The sequence below is a fragment of the Epinephelus moara genome, chromosome 23 (genome assembly GCF_006386435.1).
Source record: "Epinephelus moara isolate mb chromosome 23, YSFRI_EMoa_1.0, whole genome shotgun sequence".
Lineage (NCBI taxonomy): Eukaryota > Metazoa > Chordata > Actinopteri > Perciformes > Serranidae > Epinephelus > Epinephelus moara.
Genome location: NC_065528.1, coordinates 2,344,443 through 2,367,181, shown reverse-complemented (window position 1 = coordinate 2,367,181; position 22,739 = coordinate 2,344,443). Strand labels below are relative to the sequence as shown.

At 41.9% G+C, this 22,739-nt stretch overlaps 1 protein-coding gene across 4 annotated transcripts in view; it reads right to left on the bottom strand.

Moving 5' to 3' along the window:
• The window catches only part of LOC126384769 (DENN domain-containing protein 5B-like), a 123,293-nt gene that overhangs the window by 25,906 nt on the left and 74,648 nt on the right, over window positions 1-22,739 (bottom strand). For all 4 annotated transcript variants that reach the window (XM_050036043.1, XM_050036044.1, XM_050036045.1 and 1 more), the window contains 6 exons: window positions 15,716-15,903; window positions 10,084-10,686; window positions 7,836-8,067; window positions 3,367-3,517; window positions 2,355-2,445; window positions 242-373 (listed from right to left, as the gene is read on the bottom strand). In XM_050036043.1, coding sequence (XP_049892000.1) covers window positions 242-373; window positions 2,355-2,445; window positions 3,367-3,517; window positions 7,836-8,067; window positions 10,084-10,686; window positions 15,716-15,903 — 1,397 coding nt within the window. The remainder of the gene's footprint in view (window positions 1-241; window positions 374-2,354; window positions 2,446-3,366; window positions 3,518-7,835; window positions 8,068-10,083; window positions 10,687-15,715; window positions 15,904-22,739) is intronic.

Sequence of the window (22,739 nt, the reverse complement as noted above, 5' to 3'; positions counted from 1 at the left end):
CCTTATCCACTGTGAGGGTCAGAGGGATGTAGTATGCTGTAAAGCCCTCTGAGGCAAAGTGTGATTTGTGATATTGGGCTTTATAAACAAAATTGAAATTGAAATGTAAACTATAAACAAATTTGACAATAATTTAGTCTTGATGCAACATGATGAATGAACTCTGTCATGTCATGTCAGGAGGTCAGTGAGTGTACTAATGGATCACAGTGCAGTGACATGCTGTAGCTTTATGTTTCACCTTCATGCGACACTCCTTGAGCAGCCCCTCCACAAACTTCCAGTTGGTCTGGGCGATGACGGCAGGAGACAGATCAGACAGTTTAGGCTGTCGCAGGTTCTTCCCCAGGCTGCGGGCCTCCTGCATGTATTTCTGGAGATGAAACAGAAGCAGTTAGTGAGCCCTAGTGACCATGCACTCTGGTCAGGCCTTAACAATACAGGCAGTAGGAGAAATGATTTATCTGTTGCTTAGTTTTTAATGCACACATGCTAAAAGGTTAAGATATTCAACTTCAGTGCACACACAGCCCTGCTGTGAGTTAACACTATGGGTCAAAAAACAGTCACTTCCACCTGACACAGATATCTTCATCTGCTTTCAATCAGCTGGTGCCATTTTTTAAAGTGACAAACAGTGAAAATCAACACTTCACAGGACTTGATTGATGTCAGGTAAGAGGAGAGGGTGTGACACAGGAGCGGAGTGAAAGCTGGGGCGTCCTTTTACATGGGGTATGTGCATTGGGGTGTGTTGGGAGGTGAGCTTGGTTCCCACTAAAGTCATAAGTGAAGAATCAAAACTTTTCCACAATATTCTATGGCTCAGATTACATCCTTGTAGTAAAAACCTTCCATCTGCTCCTGCTTTTGGTTAATGTAGCGTTTCAGCTCAGATATCTAAGTGCAACCTTTTTTTAAAAATGAACTTTTAGGCTGAAATGAAAATATACTGCTACCATCAGTGGATTTGCCAGTCGAGGAACAGTTCATGTGTGCAGTGCTTTTGGGAGGAGTTCAATTTTGACATGCTAATATGCCTGGTGACCAGTGGCTAACAGTCTTCATTTTTTAGTCTCTCCGGGATGTTGCGATCCCAATAATTAATACAAATTTAGCCAATTCTCATGAATTCTGCACTATAGGGATACACGATATTGGATTTTTTGCTGATATCCAATATCGGTATATGACAACATACTTGGCCCATAACAAATACCGATATATCCACTTTTTTTCCCACCTAATTTTTGTGATCATCAAGTCTCTTCTGTGGTGCAAATAACATGATATTATGCACGCATATTCTTATTGTGATGGGCCACCAGCAGAGGGAGACATGAAAAAGAATGCTTTTAAATGTATGTAATATTCATTCATTGTGTGAAATAACAAAAAAGCATTCTGATGGCTTATTTTAAAGCTGATATTGGCCGATACCAATGACGTGCAGATACTATGGTGCATCCCTACTGTACAACCTTGCAATTTTGTCCAAATCACAGCAACTTTACCATGACTTTGGCTACTCAGATCTGAGGACCAGGGATTGACACATGCATGTAATCCAGCAAAATATAATCTCATGGTATCAGCCTCACTGTTTACGGTTCAGTCTCTTTACACCAAATCAGAGCTGGATTATACTGCTACAGCAACCAGGACATTCTACTGCTGCTGCTGCTTCACATTCAGAGTTGAAACACTGGGTCTCTGCTCTGCTCTAATGTTGCATTTCTGGCAAAGCACCAGCTCAATGATGGTTTGGTGTAGTATTAAACACAGAGTGTCGCAAAATCAACCAGGACTGAAATCTTAAGGACAGCAATGGATAAGGATTGAATTGCACACAAAATCTTCGGGAACCCTGGGTAAGAGTGTAAGGTGTGGGGGTGGAGGGTTCTGAGAGAGGGAGTCCACTACACAGGCAGCTCCTCCACATACCAGGCAGGACGCAGAGGCAGATTTTTTAGGCGGTTTGATAGGCGGAGGGGACGCTTTGTCCCACTCCCAAAACGCCATGGAGTTCTGCAGGACCAGACAGCCCTCCACCTGCTGAGGAGGAGGAGGTGGAGGAGGAAGAGGGGTACGAGCCGACCCCCGACAGGCACAGGACGCATGAGCAGACAAGAGAGGACAGAACAAAAAGAGAAGAAATGGAAAAGACAACAGAAGGCAGCATGCACATGAAGACTTCAGAAAGGATGAAAAAGAAACAAAGAAAGCTCAAACAGAACAAACAAAAATATGAAGCCATGACACATACAGAGAAATTAAAGACATGAAGACTACATAACGTTAGCGAGCAGAGGAGGGGACAGGTTATGAGTTGGTTGTGAGGAGTTTTTTTTTACCTCTTTCAGGTCGTTGTCGAGGCCCAGATGCTCCGTCTGTTGTCTGTGACGGTCTTTCCTTCGCTGAGCTGTCACCGTCCTGTGCGACCACCTGCAGGTACAACAATGTGTAATTAGACCGGTTCGAAAATAGTTTTAAAACCCTTTGAAATACAAGTTATTAACACTCAGAGTTATCAATACACTGTCAGACTACGGTCACTAGAATTCCAAAGTGAAAGTGCCTGCTATGTATAGTAGCTGCAGAGTCGCAGCACAAAACTCCAGAATATGGTGACGCTGCCATTCTACTCTTCTCTCCAAAGTAAAGATGGCGGTATGACTGTAGTGAGCTCTGCCAGAAGCAGGCACAAATCTTAGGTGCAAGGCCACCTTCATGGACATGCGCTATCAAGGTGAATATGACACAAATGTTAAGGGGACCAAGAAGAAGAGAGAGATGGCAGAGGAAGAAAGGTCATCCTCAGGTGGAGAGCGCACCCTGTGGGGGATGAAGAGGAGGGAGCTGAGCCCGAGCCACAGCCCAAAAGAAAAATAACTTTAACATGTGTATTAAAAAGAAAAGCAGCTGCTGCCACAGCCGCACCAACTGTTTTTGTTCCATGTTGTTTAAAGTAAGGGGAAGTTCTAAAGACCTAATGTTAAAGATAAAGCGTAAGCGGTCTACAGATAATGCACATCATCGATGAATATCTTCTTGTAAACTGTCAAGTGAAATCAGTAATTGATGTCACAAATTTAATGGTGGGAAAAGTTCCTCACTGTGACATCCCTAATAGGCGTACAGAACTTCCTAAAAAGTGGAACTATTCATTTTTTTTTATATTTAATGAAAAGCATATTCTAAAATACAGCAAACAAAATGTGTATTTTCAGTCATTTCCCTGACATGACACAGGAAGCAACAGTGTAAAAATCAACCCAGCCAGCCTGTAAAGTGTAGGTGTTCAGTGCTGACTTCATCTGCTGGTTTTATGTGTGTATTTGAGTCACGAGGTGGAAACTGACTCACTTGTTATTGGTCGGCCCCGTGTTGAGCACATCGGCCTGCAGTCTGGGGAAAAATCCCTGCTCATATTTGCCCTGACCGATCTTCATGTCCAGCAAGTGCGGGTGGATGGCGGTGTGGTCGATCTTCATCAGCCGCTGCTCAATGGCCTGAGCTGCAGGGGAGACACAATAATATCATGGTCAGACTAAGCCCAACAGAATGTAGACATTTGGAGGAGTCCAGTAAGAGCATGTTACTGAAGGGAATTTGACACTGTTTCAACAATAGTTTCAAAAATATTTAGTGACACATAAAGCACTCCAGTTGTTTGATAACACACCTAATCCACTTTCATTAGGCCTCATTCATTAATATGTGTGTAGAAATGTTCTCACTGTGCACATTAAACAACTGCACACGTAAAATTACCATCAGATTCACCACACATGCGCTTCGGCCAAGGAAACAAATGGTGGACGGGACTTGAGAGGTTATTGGGTGAGAGCGGTCTGTTTGATGACTTAAATGCTATTCCAGGGAATTACGCAGCTGCAGCAAAACTTTTCTTGGCAGTTGACTTATAAGCCATTTGTCTTCACGTTATGTCGGTCTCTAAAGATGCGCTCTCAACTGAAAGCATGAGCTGCAATATTTTCCATCTAGGCTAGATATCTTAACAAATTTCTATAAAAGAAAAACAGGGACACTCCATTTTGGAATTTTTTAACTAATAATTGATGAGGATGAATGGGCGTCAATTTCATAAGTAGTTAATACAATTGACCAATGCGTTAGTAAATTAACAGTTTTAAATATTGTATATTAAAGCCTTTTAAGATAATCATGGTTTAAATATGTTATGCATTTAGTTAAAAGGTGTGTGTTTGCATTTTCTGAGACAGTCAGGCCTTTATCATTTGTGCATTCAGCACATATGGTCTGAGGCAGCTCTAAATTTGTTTGCAGAGTAGGAACAAGTTCAGGTAAGAAAATATTTATGTATTACAGATTTCTACTAAAACGTTCATACACACAGCTTCAGCACAGATTTGTGTGTACGCACTGTTTATGCATGAGGACCATTGTACTCACCAAAGTAATTATTGAGATCTGAGAGCATAGCAACATCTCTAAACCTTCACATGGTAAAATTATTACCCAAAAGTACTCCCACATTTCAGCAACTTGGCACTAGGACATAATGAGTACACACACTTCAGCTGCATTGTGGGAATGTAGCCAAAGAGATTGCTATGTAAACAAATGGAGAACAAGACCTGACAAACACGAACAATGACAAATAACTCTAACACACACACACACACACACACACACACACACACACACACACACACACTGCTCCTCGCCTAATGAAGACAGTATAATATGCTCTGACAGATGCTCATTAGCCAAGAAGAGAAAAACTGGCTGGACTTCAAAACAGGTTGTTCAGATTATAAATCACAGATGAAGTATGCTGTGCTCTCATCTCACTCTCCTCCTCCCTCTCTCACCCCAGGGATCCACAAACACACTCAGACTTTCACCTGCTTTATTTTCTCCTAACATTGCAAACTACCTTATCGTCCGCCTGTCAGTGCCACTGCTTGTTGTCAAACTGTCTGGGTTATGTTGCCCCTGTTTGAGCACTGAACTTGTGTGTGACTGAACTCCTCAGACAGGAGCTGCAATATTAATCTTAGCTGTGGAGTGAGCAGTAAGCGAGGGCACCGGAGCGAGTCGTCACAGGGGAAGGCAGGCGGAGGGGAAGGCTGCCTGTCGTCTGGGTAATTGGGTACCAGCATGCACCATCGCCCCCAAATAAGCTGCCCATCAGCAATTAAAGCTTTACATCGCTCGGCCCATTAGCATGAAACAGTGTGGGTCACAACAAGCCAACGTGTGCGCGCACACCAGAAGAATGCAGGGAAGAAGTGGCTTAAATGATCATTCGTACAGAGGAAGATAATGATCACAGCTAGTAAACGCTGCAAAACTGAGAATACTGAGGCAAACTGAAAGTTGATATAATCACTGTCTGTCCTGTCATATATATAGTTACAGCAACAGCTGTGTTTTAATCATTGTAATGTCTGATATATCAGATGTACCATGATATAACAGTTTTTAAAACGGTTTCAGTATGAGCTCATAACATTTCCTAAAGTCATATTCTGCATTTTTGTTTTCATTAGGGTATACTAGCCCCTACTGTTTCAGACAATGCTGAAATGTTTCTGTTAAACAGCTACTAACTATGGATATATAAAGTACACACAGTATACTCTACAGTAACACTATAATTACTTTTTCTTTCCAAAAGAGTTGAAAAGATTAGAATCACTCTCATGTTGAAGCTAATTAATATTTTCATATCAATGTGGGAAAAAAAGACTCATGTGGAAGGTGTCGCTCATAGTGATGCTGTTCCCCTCAGCTTTATGTAGCATCTTAGCATCTTTTAGTTCATTGTTTTGCAGCAGTTTTTAGAGAAAAAGCTCTAAAAAAAACTTTATCTGCATCCACTACCTGCTCAGCAGACAGACAAACAGATAGACAGCATGCTAAACGAGCTAGTGACAATGTGGAGCATTCAGCAACAAAGGAGCCACATTTTTTTCTCTGGAGTTGATGGAGACCATAACCAGAGCTAAAAAAAGTGTGAACATTGAACTTATGTTCACCTGGTGGCAAGAAACAGACTCTAGCTGAATGCTAATGTGCTGCACGTGTGCCGGATTTGTAAGTAGGCAGCTGTTTGCTAACATTTCAATACCTTTAAAGGGGAAACTCTGTTAGTGTTGTCTGTACGGCTTGTTTCACAGCCCCCAAGTAACCAAAACATTAGTTAATGCAACAGCTTTATATGTTGGTAGGGATATTCTTTAACTGGACAGAGCCGGGCTAGCTACTTTCTGCAGCTTCCAGTCTGTATGCTAAACTAGGCTAACCATATCCTGGTGCTGGTTTTTACATACACGCAGATATATGTTTTTCATGAAACAGCCTTATTCAAGCAGTTGGAGCAAGTGAGAAATATCTGAATAGGCTAACCTAACATGTTAACTTAGTCATTTCTGACATCACTAATGAAACTTTTAGAAACTTTATTTTTTGATAATTTGTTGGTAAATATTGAATATTTATATGTAGGCCTATGTAACAGTTTAGATTATTGCTAAAGGGGCTCTATGCAAAATTCTGAGCGCATGAGAACACAGCTATCAACATGGAGGTGGCTGAGTTGGCAGCTAGCAGCTAATGGTGCTAACTCCATAAACAACGGCAAACAACGGCAACAGTGCTGACAAAGCTAACTGTGATAACCAGGGGGGAACTGAAAAGGTTGGCACAATGCTTGTGTGATGACAGCATTCTGATTCCGTCCTGGAAGAGGGATCCCTCCTCAGTTGCTCTTCCTGAGGTTTCTACCGTTTTTTTCCCCGTTAAAGGGTTTTTTTTGGGGAGTTTTTCCTTATCCGCTGTGAGGGTCATAAGGACAGAGGGATGTCGTATGCTGTAAAGCCCTGTGAGGCAAATTGTGATTTGTGATATTGGGCTTTATAAATAAAATTGATTGATTGATTGAATTGATATGAGCACAGTGCAGAGCGGTAGCAAAGAGCAAGCCAAATGCGGGTGCTGCCAGACCAGTTTACCACAACAATCCACAGAGAAGCTCAGATCAAACAACATTTTGTCAGGTTAGATATATGCAAATTACCATAGCATTTTTACAAAACTTAGGTTCTTAATTTTTAAATACACAAGTGAGCCTGGAATCCTGCTCTTTTCCGGCTGTATGAACATCAGTAATCCAAAAAAAAAACCCAGACACATGCAGCTTCATAGATTCCCTGTTGGCCTCCACCAGTCTGAGTCAGTCCTGAGTCTGACCTCCTGCCTCATGCTGCACATTCAGCACCAATTAAAGGCTTAATGAAGGGAAAGCCAAGCAGCACTAATTGAGAAAATAAGAAGAAAAAAAGACCTGACCAAACACTCTTGCAGTAAGACAGCGTCAGAGAGTGTGTTTGTGCTTAAGTGAGAGAAAGAATGATGGAGTGTTTGCTGTGTTGGGATGTGAAGAAATGAGAAGTGTGGTTTTCTGGTCACTGGGGAGAGCTGAGCTGCTTCCACACGATAAATGAGAGACAAGAAGGGGAAGGAGAAATGGAGGAGGAGGCAGAGAGATGGATGAGGAGTGTTTCTGTGTGTTTTTAAATTGCATGGCACAGTGCAATCCTGTCTGGCCTCGGCTGATGGATGATTGGCATGCTTTGAAGGACGGACGCACATGAACAGCATGCTGATCAATGAGCTCCTTTCCTGCTGTGAATCAAAACACTACCATTCTGGATCCCTCTACCGGTGGAGAGATCTCTCCAAACACTTTTGTTCCAATTCTAATCATGTGTCGTGTTAAATTATGCGAAGTAAAGCTCACTTGAACATGTTTAAGCACTCACACCTCTCTGTGCCGAGCTTACCAGACTCCTTGAGGATGGAGCACCTCTGGTAGCTGGAGGATCGGAGGCTGGGAGCACGGACATTGTAGAGGCGGGCCTTGTCGATGCGAGCATCAAAGACGCGGAGCAGTGGCTCCTTCTCCTCCCACTGGGACATGATCTTGTTGTCGATGAATGTGGCAAACATCTGTGTCTCGATGAAGTGGGAGAGGAAGGGCAGGTAGGGCTCCGGCTGGTCTGACAGGAATGAGGCCTGGAGCAGGCAGAGATACAAGTATAATATATCAGCTAACGGTGCAGCTTGTTCCGGCAAATTAAAGACAGCATAAAAAAAAACCTAATACTCATTCAATCAATGTGATCATCTGTGTTATAGGCAGATGTAAAACATTTATAGTGTGTATTAATAGTACATTTACAGAAAAGTGGAAAAACATTTAGAATATGTCCACACTAAGGCAGCATTTTTTCATACAGAAACTAAGCTTTTTTTTAATCGTTTTTTAAAGAATGTTCATTTGTATAGTAGTCTCACGTAGCCAGATCTGTGTCAGCACTAGAGAAAGATCTGGAAGCACACATTATAATTCTGCTGTAGGGGAAAAAACACTCTGACTTGTACTGTATGTACAGCAGCATTTATGGCTTCGCTCAAATAACAGTTTCCAGCTTATTCACCTGTTTGTCGAAAAAGAAAGAAAGAAATGAGACCAATTAAACTGTGAGCTGGTCTGTTCTGAATCATAGTATAGATAATAACAGGGCTGTCTTTCCCACTGCTGTGGCTGCCATACACATTTCTATTGCTTGCCAAGTCAGTGGGGATAGAGATGTTTACAAAAACTACCAACAAACATCAGTGCAGGTGTTTCACTAGTAAATTGACTTTTAAAATGTAAGTTTTGTGTTAATAAAAGAAGAGTGGGCAGGAGATATGTGACCTGACATAAACCACCTGTAGACTCACACCAGTAAGCCTGACAATTCTATTGAGTATGTTCCCATTATTTAAGGGATTTTTTCAATATCAAACATTTAATTACTGCTTCATAAGATATAAATCTATTTACAACAGCAGAGCAATTGTCAAAAGTATGCAGTAGATGGCATTTACAGTATTCACAAGGGAATGTACTGCATGTGGTATGCAAACACTGTCATTTAGAGCCCCCACAGCGCACTTAACGCAGGGTGAAATTAATCACCCAGGCACGTGACATTTCTACCTGAATTTGTTTTCCAGTGTTACACACACACAATCCAATTTCACTCTCAAATAATTATTCAGATGACTATGTCCCAGTTCTCTCTTTCCTTTCTCTGTACAACATGGGCACAGTGTGTGTTAGCCTTTCTTTGCACTAAAAAGACAAACACATACTTAAAAAACTACAATTACAGCCTTGTGGCTGTATGCCTCTGAGAACCAGTCAAGTTGCATTAACAGTTTACATTTGTGTCTGTGAAAACATGGATGCTTCACACACCCCTAGAAGCACAGAATATCTATTGTATCAGCACAGTTTCAAGGTGGACATCCAAGATTAGTGTCACCAATTCATTATCTTCCCAAATGTCTCTCCTTCTGTTCCTGAGATATGATGTTCAATAATGGCAAGAAAAGTTATTTTGCAGAACATTATGATGTCACAATGAAGCTGACTTTTGACCTTTTGGATATCAAATGTCATCACTTCATTATTTTATCCTATTAGACATTTGTGTGACATATTGTCATAATTAGTGCATGAATTCTTGAGTTATGGACAAACACATTTTTTGTGAAGTCACAGTGACCTTCACCTTTGACCACCAAATTCTAATCAGTTTATCGTTGAGTCCAGGTGTACTCACCAATGAATTCTTGAGTTATGGTCAAAAACATATTTTGTTAGGTCACAACGATAATGACCTTCTTCTAATCAGTTCATTCTTGAGCCCATGTGGACGTTTGTGCCAAATTTGAGTAAACTCCCTCAAGGCCTTCTTGAGATATTGCACTCACAAAATGAGATGGACACAAGGTCACAATAACCTTGACCTCTGACCACCAAAATCCAATCAGTTCATCGTTGAGTCCAAGTGAGAGTTTGTGCCAAATTTTTTAAAAGATCACTCAAACTGTTCTTGACATTTTGTTTTCTCAAAATAAGACAGACAAGGTCATAGTGACTTTGACCACCAAAACTGAATCAGTTTATCATTATGTTAAAGTCGACATTTGTGTCAAATTTTCTGCACTCTATGTGTTTGTGCTTGATTTCATCACCTTGTCAAAGTTGTGCATCTGCTCCCTGTTGGTGAGCCAGGACTCCAGGTCTGGGGCGCTCTGGATGACAAAGGCTTCGTAGTCTGCAAACATGGTAGTGAAGCGGCTGGCAAACACCTCCCTTAGCTGGACATTCAGCTTGGCGTTCCTTAGCTCCTCCTCTTCGGCTGCAGTCCGGCCCCCTTGCCCCTCAGTTCCCTGAGCTTTGACTCCAGCCCTCAGGGCGTCCACGCGGGCCACTGTCACCCCAGTGCGCTTGGTCAGGGCCTGTAGTCTTTCCAGTGTAGCATTTCCCTGCAGCAGCTCCAGCACAGCCAGCTCCTCCCCTGCAAGGTTGCCGTTACGCCCGTCGTCCTCCAGCTGCCGGAGAGCAACAGTCTTACGCTCCCTGCCAGGGGTGGAGGGGGTGCTGCCGGGGGCGCTGCCGGGAGCACTGCCAGGAGTTGTGCGGGTCCGTGGTGGGGCCCCTGTGTTGGCAGAAATGCCAAAGCTAAGCAGCACCTCGCTGAGCTCCTGGATGAACTCGCTCTTATTTGGAAACTGGGGGAAATCCTCTGGAAGCTCGATGTAGTGGTTGTCAATGTCCACAAAGCACAGATTGGCCTGGGACAGAAAAATGTATTATTACAACAATATAGTTCAGAAATAGACAATGATCCCTATAAACTGAAACTTAATTAAATCTCTACATCACAGTTTCTGACAGAAGAAGCAGGCTCAGTGTGAGCCCAGAATGCTGGGACAGGTATCATCAGGATGCATGTTGAGGACAGATTGGTTTTAGGAGGTATGATGGGGGCTGGGAGATGTTGAGTATGGAAAATGTGGGTCAGTGTGTGATTGATAATAGCACATTGTGGGAGATCAACCTAAATCTGACAAAATGGAGTTATCATCACACCCTTACATGGGATTAAAGTAAGACCTGATAATACTCTAAACCACTCAAAACCACAGGAACAGGAACTCACTCATATACACATGCCAGAAAACACAGATATAAACTCTCATTTTAAACAGGAGTGATGGAAAACCTCCAGATTGAAATTTCCAGGTCAGACCCCAGTGTGTGGTGTGTTCATGTGCTGGTGGAATCTCCAACATCCAGATATGGGCTGCCCAACGTAGGCTATTGCAATGCTACAGTTTTATTGTTAGAACAGCTGGAAAAACAAACCAGCTGTGCAATAACAACAGATTAATTTTCTATTTCAATAGTACAAAGCATGAAACCAAGCTGGGAGATCTGGAACATCACTACAGCGTGAAGATAAGGAATGCATCCTGTAAACTATGATGAATGTTTCTAATGGATATTCTGGGTAAAAATCCTAATGTTCACTGTTGTTTTCTCTTCCAAATGTTGGGAGTTTGACTAACCTGGATGTTTGTTTATTAACTGTCCAACTGCTCATGTTTCTTGGATCTACTTTTAGCAATGTGTTTCCTGTTCTCAGCATTAGCCTTTAAAATATATCCATCCATCCATCCATCCATCCATCCATCCATCCATCCATCCATCCATCCATTTTCAACCACTTATCCAAAGCTGGGTATTCCAGATGCCCCTCTCCCCAGCAATGCTTTCCAGGCCCTCCTGAGGGACCCCAAGGCATTCCCAGGCCAGACAAGATGTATAATCCCTCCAGCGTGTACTGGGTCTGGCCTGGAGCATTTATCAATGGATGAGAATGGTTGGCGGTATGCTTCGCTGTCATTCAATGAATGCATGAGGAAAAAAAAAAATCAATAAGATCTATTGAAGACAAAAGCCAAAATGTTGCCAGTGTCAGTGGGTTTTTTGTACACTGGGAAAGGGGCTAAATAGAGCCTGTAGGGAATTATGTTTGAGCGGCCAGAGTACCTATTGTGTCCTGACACTTCATTGGAGAAATACCTGTCGCTGCTGCCCAATCCACCAGCCTTTCATCTCCATCCTAAGTCGACAACTACAACAATGATCTAAGGTTAGTTAACCATGCATGTAACTTTAGCCAGCTTGCCCGTTTTCATTTGTAGCCTATAATGCTCACTTTTCTCTAGCCATGCTGTCGATTGCAAGCTGTGTATTTGCAGTGTAGCTTGGCTACTCAGTAACCTGGCTACACTGTTTTACAAAATGATATTGCTGGCAAATGACAACAGCTTGAGGAAAGTGAGTGTAAAAGTTGCTGACGATAGATACATAATCTAACTGCAACATGGTGATGAGAACTTTCTGTTTCTTTCTCCTAACAGGGAGTCTGTGTGTTGCTTGGCAACCATTCTGCTAAATGTCACTGAAGAACTTCATTGTTTGGTCGAAGAATGGTTATTTTTCATCAATAAATTATTGCATTTTTTCTGCTCTCTGTCTGTCTTACAACGCCCCTTAGCTTCTTTAACAGCTCTGTAAACCCCAACCTCAAATGGCTTATTGCTTAATTAAGCACCTGTACCTGATACTTGAACAGTGGTTCTCACACTGTGGGTAAAGCCCCCTGGGGGGGGGGCACAGAGCCACTGCATGGATAACCCGGGAAAGACATGGAGTGAAACAGAATCAGAAAAATGTTTTTGCAGAACGTTATGATGTCACAGTGAAGTTGACCTTTTGGATATAAAATATCACTTCATCATTTTATCTTACATTTGTGTGAAATGTTGTCATAATTAGCGTATGAAATCCTGAGTTATGGCAAAAACATGTTTTATGAGGTCACAGTGAGCTTGACCTTTGATGATCATATTCGACTCAGTTCGTTCCTCAGTCCAAGTGGATGTTTGTGCTAAATTTGAGGAAATTTTCTCAAGGCCTTGTGTTCACGAGAATGAGATGGATGCAAAGTCATGGTGACCTTGACCACTGACAACCAAAATCTAATGAATTCATCCTTGAGTCAAAGATTACATTTTTGCCATATCTGAAGACATTCTCTCAAGACATTCTTTTTTAAAGATTGTTTTGGGCATTTTCCCTTTAACATGAAGGGGGAAGAGAGAGAGGGGATGACATGCAGCAAGGAGCTGGGGTTAGAACTGAACCTGTGGCCGCTGCAGCAAGGACATGGGCTTTGTACATGGGATGCCCGCTCTACCAAGTGAGCTAGTGGGCAACCCCACTCTAGGTGTTCTTGAGAAATCACGTTTCCAAGAATGTGACAGACGAGGTCACGTTGACCTTGACCTTCAATAACCAAAATCAAATTAGTTCATCCTCAAGCCAAAACTAAAGTTTGTACCAAATTTGAAAAACTTCTCTTAAGGCTTTCTTTAGATATCGTGTTTACAATAATGAGACAGATGAGGTCACAGTGACCTTGCCCTCTGACCAATAACAGCTAATCAGTTCATCATTAAAAGGCCTTTGCACACTGAGTCTGTTGAGTGTTGTACGTCTAAATAAATACGACTTCATGTTGTGTCAATCACATTTATATACTGAGTGTAAAACTTTAGTCTCTCATTAAAATTTTCTGATCAGGTTCGATTTTTTTTATGTTTTTCACATCCGTCAGAAGCCTTAAGAGGGCTGTTTGACCAAGAATCAGTGAAGAAAAATGGGTGGCAGGAAAGAGGAACGGGGTGTACAGAATAATTTCATGACTCAGACAGCTCACTTTCAAATAGTAATATTCAGGTCGATGATGAGGAAGAGGAGTAGGAGGAGGATGTGGACTGCACATAGAATGTGGAGGACAAAAAGGGAGGACAGCTCCACCCCTTCATGCAGCTGTGGTGCCAAATGAAAGACAGGATGGGAGTGGTGACAGCCAGATAGGTAGAGATTGGAGAAAGGCAAAGTAGAAAATGTGTCTTCTCATTTTGTCACATATTGCGAATTTTCACAACAAATAGATCAATAAAACACATCAGAATCAGTGTGCAAGGTTTCTGTGCGTAACGCTTTCTGGATGCAAGATAAAAAAAAACATGCATCTGAAAAAACAAAAAAAAACAAAAACCCAGACTCAGTGTGCAAAGGCCTTAAGTCCAAGTGGACATTTGTGCCAAAATTCCCTTGAGGTGTTCTTTGGAAACTGCATTCAGGAGAATGAGACAGATGGACAACCCGCAAACATAATGCCTCTGGCTATGGCTATCACCGGTGCGGAGGCATACAAACTCTAAGGTTGAGGGGCATGAACTTTTTTCAGCTTCTAACAGGGGCCATGGCAGAGAAACTTTGAGAACCACTGCTTTCAGGTTACCCCTGAACACAACTCAAGTCAGGAATCTGAACACAGAAGTATTTGTTGCCACTAAAACCTTTACTCTTCATAAGACTACTATATTCATCAAAGTTTTCAAATCTGGGTTTTTTGGGCTTGGTTAGGCTCAGATACTTTGACTTTTCTTCAATGTTTTGTGAGACGACAAAAAAAAAAAAAAAGCTCAAAGAACATGAGCAAACTCTGCATATCACAAATCTTTGTCTCCAAAAAGGCTGCCCTAGTTTGGATCTAAAGCCCACTAGGAACAATTGTATATGTTCAAAAAGAAAAAAGAGGGGGAAAATGTAGAAACAGGATGATAATAGTGCCACGTATTCTTGTCTACAATGCAAACAACTAATGTTATCATCTGACAAGAGGTAAAAAGAAGAAGAGCTGGATTGAAGTGCAGGGTTCAGAAAGGCAAACCTTGTCTGGCATTAATTCCCCAATTACATCCCTAGTTTCCTCTCTCTCATCATGTCCTCTCTGCTTTGCTTTGAGCCATTCTTTCATCATCAGCTCATTTCTAGGTCACCGCCACTTCAAAGGATCATTCACAAACAGAGAGATTCACCAGTCTAGGCAGGCGGGGGGAGCCTGTGCGGGGGGAGGAGGGGGACAGACGGGCTTGTGGGTGCCCTGCTGCAGCCTCCTGCGTTGGCTGGGATAATTAGCATCCATACGGAATGTGCCGGATTAACAAGCGCTGGGAGTCGGGGGATGTAAGCAAAGCCGGAAGCCGGCGAGCCTGGATGTTCCGCTTTGTTGGGGCCTTATCTCACTTTTACACATGAACACACACACATGAAATGTGTTGGGCTAAATACTGGGTTAAATCCAGTGCACATTCACCTCCTCACTGTGTGACAATTGTAAAGGCTGAAATAAAAGGGCGTTAAGAATGCAGTGACTGAAATCCACCTCATACTCACGTTGCTGTGAGGTGATTTTGTGTGTGTGTGTGTGTGTGTGTGTGTGTGTGTGTGTGTGTGTATGGAAGTTGTTTTTAACAGAGAGGTGTTTCTTGCAATTTCCTGTCTGTCTAAAAGGGAGCCTTGTAGTCTGCCTGTGTGTGTGTGTGTGTGTGTGTGTGTGTGTGTTTGGTATTGGCCTTGGACAATGTATTGTCAGCAGTAATGAGCACTGACTGCAAACTGCTGCAGCTTGTGCATGCACACACTGACAGTACTTGTTTTCCTACACTTGTGGGAACCTTCCATTTTAGTTTATGCGCTCACCAAGCCCTCCCCCGGGCCTAAATGTAAGCCTGACTCCAGTCATTAAACCCTGAGTCCCAAGTCCAGAGTCCTAGTATAGTCCACATACCTTCCACATTCCCCAGAGAAAGCCCAGGCTAACAGCATCATTTCACACTTGTATTAACCTGAGGCTTACACTAAGCTCTGGGGTTAACACTACATAGGTAGGCTGTGTACCTCCTGAGGAAGCTCCAGTTTGGAGCGGTCTGTGCCCTCTTTGGACTGCAGGCCCATCAGGTAGGGAACAGGAGCGTCCAGGAAGTGGAGGAGAGAGGCTGGCAGGATGGGAACATAGACATGCTGCCACTGGAAGGGAAACAGCAGGGTGGTGATGCCCTCAGCCACTGTCATCAACCGCTGGTAGTCTGACAGAAAGAGAAGAGAATCATAACAATATAAGAATAAGAATAAGATAATTTAATTTTACGTACAGCATATACAGCCTGTTCAGATATCTGAGTGAGTGAAATGCTTTGCAAATTTTGCATTTATATTAAATTATTATTAATACTTTTATGTTTGTAAAAGTACACATAAAGAACATACAAGAAAACATACATATGTATCGTTCAGGACCTTTTCCTCACTCAGAGGCTGTCCGTCAGAAAACATATAAATCTATTATTCAGGACCTTCACCTTGGCTTGATCTTATTTTTTCTCCCCATATCCCCTTGGGGGTTCCATTCAAAAGAAAACATAGAACAGAATTACCGCTAGTCAAGTTGCAGTTACATCTATGTTTTCACATTTCTGTTCATTTCCGTGAAAACATGGATGCTTCACACACATCTTCCTCCTGACAACACAGAAGATCTATACAATCAGCACAGTTTCAAGGTGGACACCCAAGAGTAGTGTCACCAATTTAGTATCTGACCAAATGTGTCCCCTTCTGTTCCTGAGTTATGATGCTGAATAAGGGCCAGAAAAGTGTTTGCAGAGCACTGTGATGTCACAGTGAAGTTGACCTCTGACCTTTTGGATATAAAATGTCATCACTTCACTTTTTCATCCTATTAGAAATTTGTGTGAAGTTTTGAAATAATTAGCATATGAATTCTTGAGTTATCGCCAAAAACTTGTTTTATGGGGTCACAGTGACCTTGACCTTTGACCTCCGACTGACAATTTCTAATCAGTTCATTCTTTAGTCCAAGTGGATGTTTGTGCCAAATTGGAGTAAACTCCCTCAAGGCCTTCTTGAGATATTGCATTTAAGAGAATAAGATGGAAACCAGATCACAGTAACCTTGACCTTTGACCACCAAAATCTAGTCAGTTCAAAGTCCAGTCAAAGTGAACATTTGTGCCAAATTTGACTAAATTCCCTCAAAGTGTTCTTGAGATATCGTTTTCATGAGAATGAGACATTAGGGATGGACATATGGATGTACAACCCACGGCTATCAACAGCGCAGAGCCATAAAAACATGGAAGAAAACATATATTTATCTTTCAGGACCTTTGCCTCACTCAGAGGCAGTATGGCTTGATCACAGTTCACTCAGCAGAAGCTCACTGCTCCGTACTATATAATATACGTGCATAGTATTTCTCGGTAGAATGCAAAAGTTTCTCAGGAAAACACGGAAGTATTCATATAATTTTTTTTCTCCCCCATGTTTTATTTTTTCATCCATTAAAGTTTTTCTCACCCATGTCCCCTTAGGGGCTTCATTTTGCTAATAAAGCTGTTTGAATCAAAAAGAGAAAAAAAGCAGTGATTGATTATTGAATTGTGTATAAAAGTAGGTCCGTGATGTGTTTTTAATGAACATGTACGTGTGATTTTACTGCAACACAGAGACTGTTGAACTGTGTAGAGGGAGCAGGGAGGAAAGAGTGAGGGGCTGATAAAATACATATAAATTTAGAGTATTGATGTGCAAGAGAGGCTTTAATCAAGTGATTCCAATTGAATCTAAGAGTGAGTTAGGGTTAAAGAAGAGGAATTACATTCTGATGGATTCTTTTCAATCATGTTTTCACGTGTGTGTGTGAGAGAGAGTATTGCCTCTGTTCCCTAAAACAGATTAAGGCCAGTGGTTGAAGGCTGGCTTTAGTATTGAGCTCAGCAGCAGTTTCATCACATGTTATTGTGATGGCCAGAGTGAAAAGCCTGCGCGACCTCGAGGAAAGGGAAGGGGGAACATAAGAATAAAACATGATAGAGTTATACCAATGTATCCAATCAGTTGCTTTCTACCATACACCCCTCCCCCACATTCTCATTTCCTTTCATTGTGTAAGGTTCAGTCAGTGTCCTCCTGTCTGTATGTGCACATATGGAATCTGTGCAATTTCACTGAAAATGCATTAAGCTCTCCAGTGCTGTAACCACAGAGCACAATGGTTTATATTCACCAGGACGAGAAGCAGCTGCTCAGCTTGTTCACTTCTCAAAGAGTGTGTGTGTGTGTGTGTGTGTGTGTGTGTGTGTGTGTAAGTATATACTATACATGTCTTTTAATCACACATAAAATCACAGCCGTCTTGACTTTGTTTGAACGACAGCTCTTAAGAATCAGAGTTTGATAAAGTGGGCAGAATACTTGAGACAGGTCTCCATGCTTCACACTGACAAGATTAGCTTAAAAATGCAGGCTACACACACACACACTCTAATAAATCAGTGTCAGCACACTTGCTTTTTCCTTTATGTGTTTGAAAAGTGACAGCGAGCAGAGCCTGACACAAACGTATGTGTGTGTGTGTGTGCGTGTGTGTGTGTGTTAACAATTACCAGTGCTTGTAGAAGGCATCAGGGATGATGACAGGCAAACAGGCATGTTGTGACAGGAAAATGTGTGTGTGTGTGTGTGTGTGTGTGTGTGTGTGTGTGTGAGAGAGAGAGAGAGAGAAAATTCAACCACTTCTCTTTGTTTCATATCTGAATTCATATTTACGCTACTTTCACTTTTTGTGCGCAATGTCTAGTAGCTGCAGTAGTAATTAATCTTTTATGTTGGGATGGTGGTGTAATCTCACCTTTAACCACCTGAATACAATCATTGTCCACTCTCCTTTATGTAACCTTATTCAGTCACAACATTTAACCTCTACCGAAGCAATTTATTTCCATGTTTAAACTGGCTTTTGTAGCTGAAAAGGTAGTAATAAAGATATGACAAGTAACACGAGTAAGAATTAAAAAGCAGAGTTGTTTTTTCTCCCTGAGTTTGAGTTGCAGGGTGGATAAATAATCAGTCCATCTGGTTTTGGTCAGACTGATCAGAGCTGATCAGATCAGATCGATAGCTAAGAGGCGAAGCTACTGCAGTGAGTGAAAGCAAACTTTCTGCTGGACCGTAGAGAGCATAGTTTCCATGAAACCGCAGCCACTTTTAACTAAAGTAGGTTGGAAAATTGATTGATAGTACTAAAATGATTTAGTATTTACACAGAGATGGTGCTATAGAGCTACTATGAAGTCCCTTCTTTATGCTGTCTTTGCAATTTCAGACAGAATCAAACGACGGCGACAGCATGCCACTCTAGTGGGTGATTTTAGATAACATACCGGCATCGCGGAATCGAAAGAGCTGTTACATGTAAAACAACAGCGTCAGCCTCTAGTGTGACAGATAACATATGTGTCGGCAGTGCTTTATAAACAATTACAATGACAAAACGTGTCAATAACAATCATTTACCATCCCTGTTATATGGCAGCTGATCCCATCATTTGCTCAGAGGGTAAGGAGCTCACGGACCTCAATGTTTTCCCAATGTGTGGACATTTTTGGCTGCTCTTTTTCTCCTTTGTGTCAGCTACGAACTGCTGCTAGCTGCTTCTTAAACCTCCCACGGTGGGTCACACGCATTAACACTTGACACAGCGTCACATCCATGTCGACCATGATCCCATTCTGTTGGCTGTCCCATTTACAAAGACGTCGCTTTGGTGCCGTTACTACCTCCGCTGCAGGCTTAAAGGTGAGAAAACGCTGTCCCTCAATTCTTGGATTGTACCTTTTGTAAAGAACAATGAGGAGGAATAACCGTGTGAAATTTCCAGCTTGAACATCCAATGTAAATTGTGCTAACGTGCTGATATTGTGGCAGGCTGCCACAAATAAACAAATGTGAACAGGTTTTGAAGAAACCTAATAGATTATATTGGAATTTTAAGTGGTCAAATTATGCATACTGATAACTAATGACAAACATTCCTACCAACACAATGTTTTTAGCCATGCTAATGTAAAGGCCCTAGTGATGTCAGTCTCTCTTCTCACCACTTAAGTCCTAAAATGTCTTGATAACTCTTGTTCAGACATTTTTCCCTTCAGAATGAACTGTATTAACTTTGATGACCCCAAAGTTTCATCTAGTGCCACCACAGAATTTCCCTCTGTGCATGACCTTGGTTTATGATCAGATACCTGCAACACTAATGACATTCCCATCAGCCAACTTTCCATTTCATGTGAACCACAAAACATTGGATCAATACAACATCAGAGAAAGTCGACATGCCAGTCAGAATCATCCAACCTCTGTGTGTGTGTGTGTGTGTGTGTGTGTATTGTGTGTTTAAGGCTGCATTTGCTTTCTCTCAAGTCTGAACAGGTTCGTAGTTTCTCCCACACACCCCCCTCTGTGGGAAACACAGCACAGGAGTCTGACTGAAACACACCACTTCTTTTTTCATGTTACATCAAATCCTTTCCAACCCGTTTCCTTTCACACTCACATCACACTAAGATAAGTTTAGCCTCGGCGTCTCAACTGGCTTCATTAACACTTCTCTGTTATAGCCTCATAAATTTCACCCTCTTTCTTTTTCTCAACTGAAAAACATCAAAGCTCAACACAGCAAGGCCTCACGGGGGAAAACAAGAAGATGAGGACAAAATCTAACAGTCACTGATTTTATTTTCTCCTTTTGCTGAACTGAGTTGAACTAATTCATCATTTTTGCTCCAGTTAGAAACAGCTATGGGTGTTCCTCTCAAAAGGGCAGATTCATCTTTGACAACATTTGCTGCCTCGCCAAAGAAACTCCCTTTGCAATATGACAAATATAAGCGCCTGTGACAGATGAGCAAGCGCGTAATCATTTAAAAAGGAAAAAAATCTGATAGGGCAAACTGTAGCGCTGCAGAAAGCCCCGGCAGAGACAGGGCTCAAGGATGCTGAAAAACAGGACAGGACATGTCAAGTCATTGTGAAACTGCAACTGTGCATCAGGGACTGATAAACACAGGCAGCTCAATCTCACAAGGGAAGAAGCAAGCTGTCTGTGGTGAACAGCTGACTTTAGGTGTTCTTCAAATGCAGAGATGGTAGACTTTAGTTCATCTACATAATGTGATATTACTGTGATATAATAAAAGAGTCAGAAAATGACTATATGGAGGGAAGACTAGAAAGAAATCAAAATAAAAAAAGCTTAGAGAAGTGTCTTATCCCATGAGAAATCAAGTCAAGAAATTACTTATTCTGTGCAAAGACATGGTCAACTCACCTGGGAAAAACACACACACACAGAAAACTAGACACAGTAAACAGAATAGATGAAATCAAACAGAGCCCTGGCACGCATGTGACAGTTAGAAGCAAGGGGTATTTGTCTTAGTGTGTCTTCAGTGTGACTGTCAAGAAAGCTTAGTATAATCTTAGCAGAATGTTGACGTTACCTTAAATCCTATGACCACTACCTCTGCCACTGAATTTCCTGGATATGCTTCAAAACAGTCTCCCCACTGTCTGATTCCAGGCTTTACACCAGATTACAAAACCTGGCAGCAGGAATTTGCCCCCATTCAGCTACAATAGCATTGAGGGCTAAGCTTGGTCATAGACTGTTTATAAGGTTGGACAACATGGTCTCCATTTCCAATTACTGTACAAAAATATACAGGACACAAGCACTGCCATCCTGCACTGGTGATGTAGCATTAAGATTGCTCTTTATTGGAACTAATGGGCTCAGGCAAAACCATGAAAAACACACCACACCTATTGTTCAAATAGTGTACCAGTGGCAGTTAGAAAAATGGTGTTATATAATTTGGGTGAAAGCTCTATCAGCATTTACATACATATCTGCCTACCAGGACAGTAAATTAACTTCACTGATATAATGACACTCCTGCATGCCCCACCTCCAGCTCCCACTGTGCCCCATAATTGGAGGAGAGACTCTCCTTAACTCCCTATTACTACCTGTCACAGCCAATACGTGTGTGAAGAGCACAGGTACTGTAGGGTGGGGGGGTTGATGATGCCTCTATCTGTCATGGTGTAATTACTTGTGGATTGATTAGGAGGAGCGTGGGAACATATGGCAGAGTGGTGTCTCATTAACATCCAGGGAACATTCTCCATGTTTGCCCTGAGCTGAACCCTTCCATCACCTGACTCCAGCAAAATGACGCTTTATGCAGGGTTTTTCCCCCTCATTACAACAAAACGAGGGCTCGTTCAGAGAGACGTGTCATGCAAAGCCTGGGCTGAATGCCAACGGTGATTCCTGATAAAAAGTGATGAACACTTGAACAAAACAGGGATGTTTTTCACTGGAGTGAGGGCTGGTTTTAATCGTTTCCCACCAGGAGCAAGTGCCTTTGACGCTGACATTGATGAATAAAACACTGAGACCCATTTTTTATCAAAGGACGATGGGATGAGAGAGGAGCAGGCGTGTTTTTTTTTTCTTCATCCACAGGGAACGCTTCTGTTAACATTTTTAATACGACTCTGCCTCAAATGGCCCTAAACGCAGCAGATATGAAGTCTTAATTCATGAGATAAAAGTTGAAAGTTGAAGATGAGATGTCTGACCCTGTTTTTTAAATTCTGACACTCTGGTGCTATATGCTCATTGCTGTGGTTGTTTTTTTCCTCTGTCCATACATTAGGATGGATGCAGGGGCGGATCTAGAAAAATATTTATGGGGTGGCAAGAGGGGGGCAGGAATTTTTGAGGGGTGGCAACATATGGCAGACGTATATATACTGAATTTAATCACAGTTATCACAGTTTGATGAGAAATAGTATGTTCACAATACATAAGGGCACGGGCTGCCATTTACAAACTCATACAGACAAACTTAATCTCATGCAATCAATGTCTTGCATTTGAGGTTTCATGTGAAACAGTTCATATTAGGAATAAGTGTTGAAGGAGGTTCAACAAACTCTGAGTCTAACCCTGAACTCTGAGTTGATTTATCCTGAGATGGGAAACTCT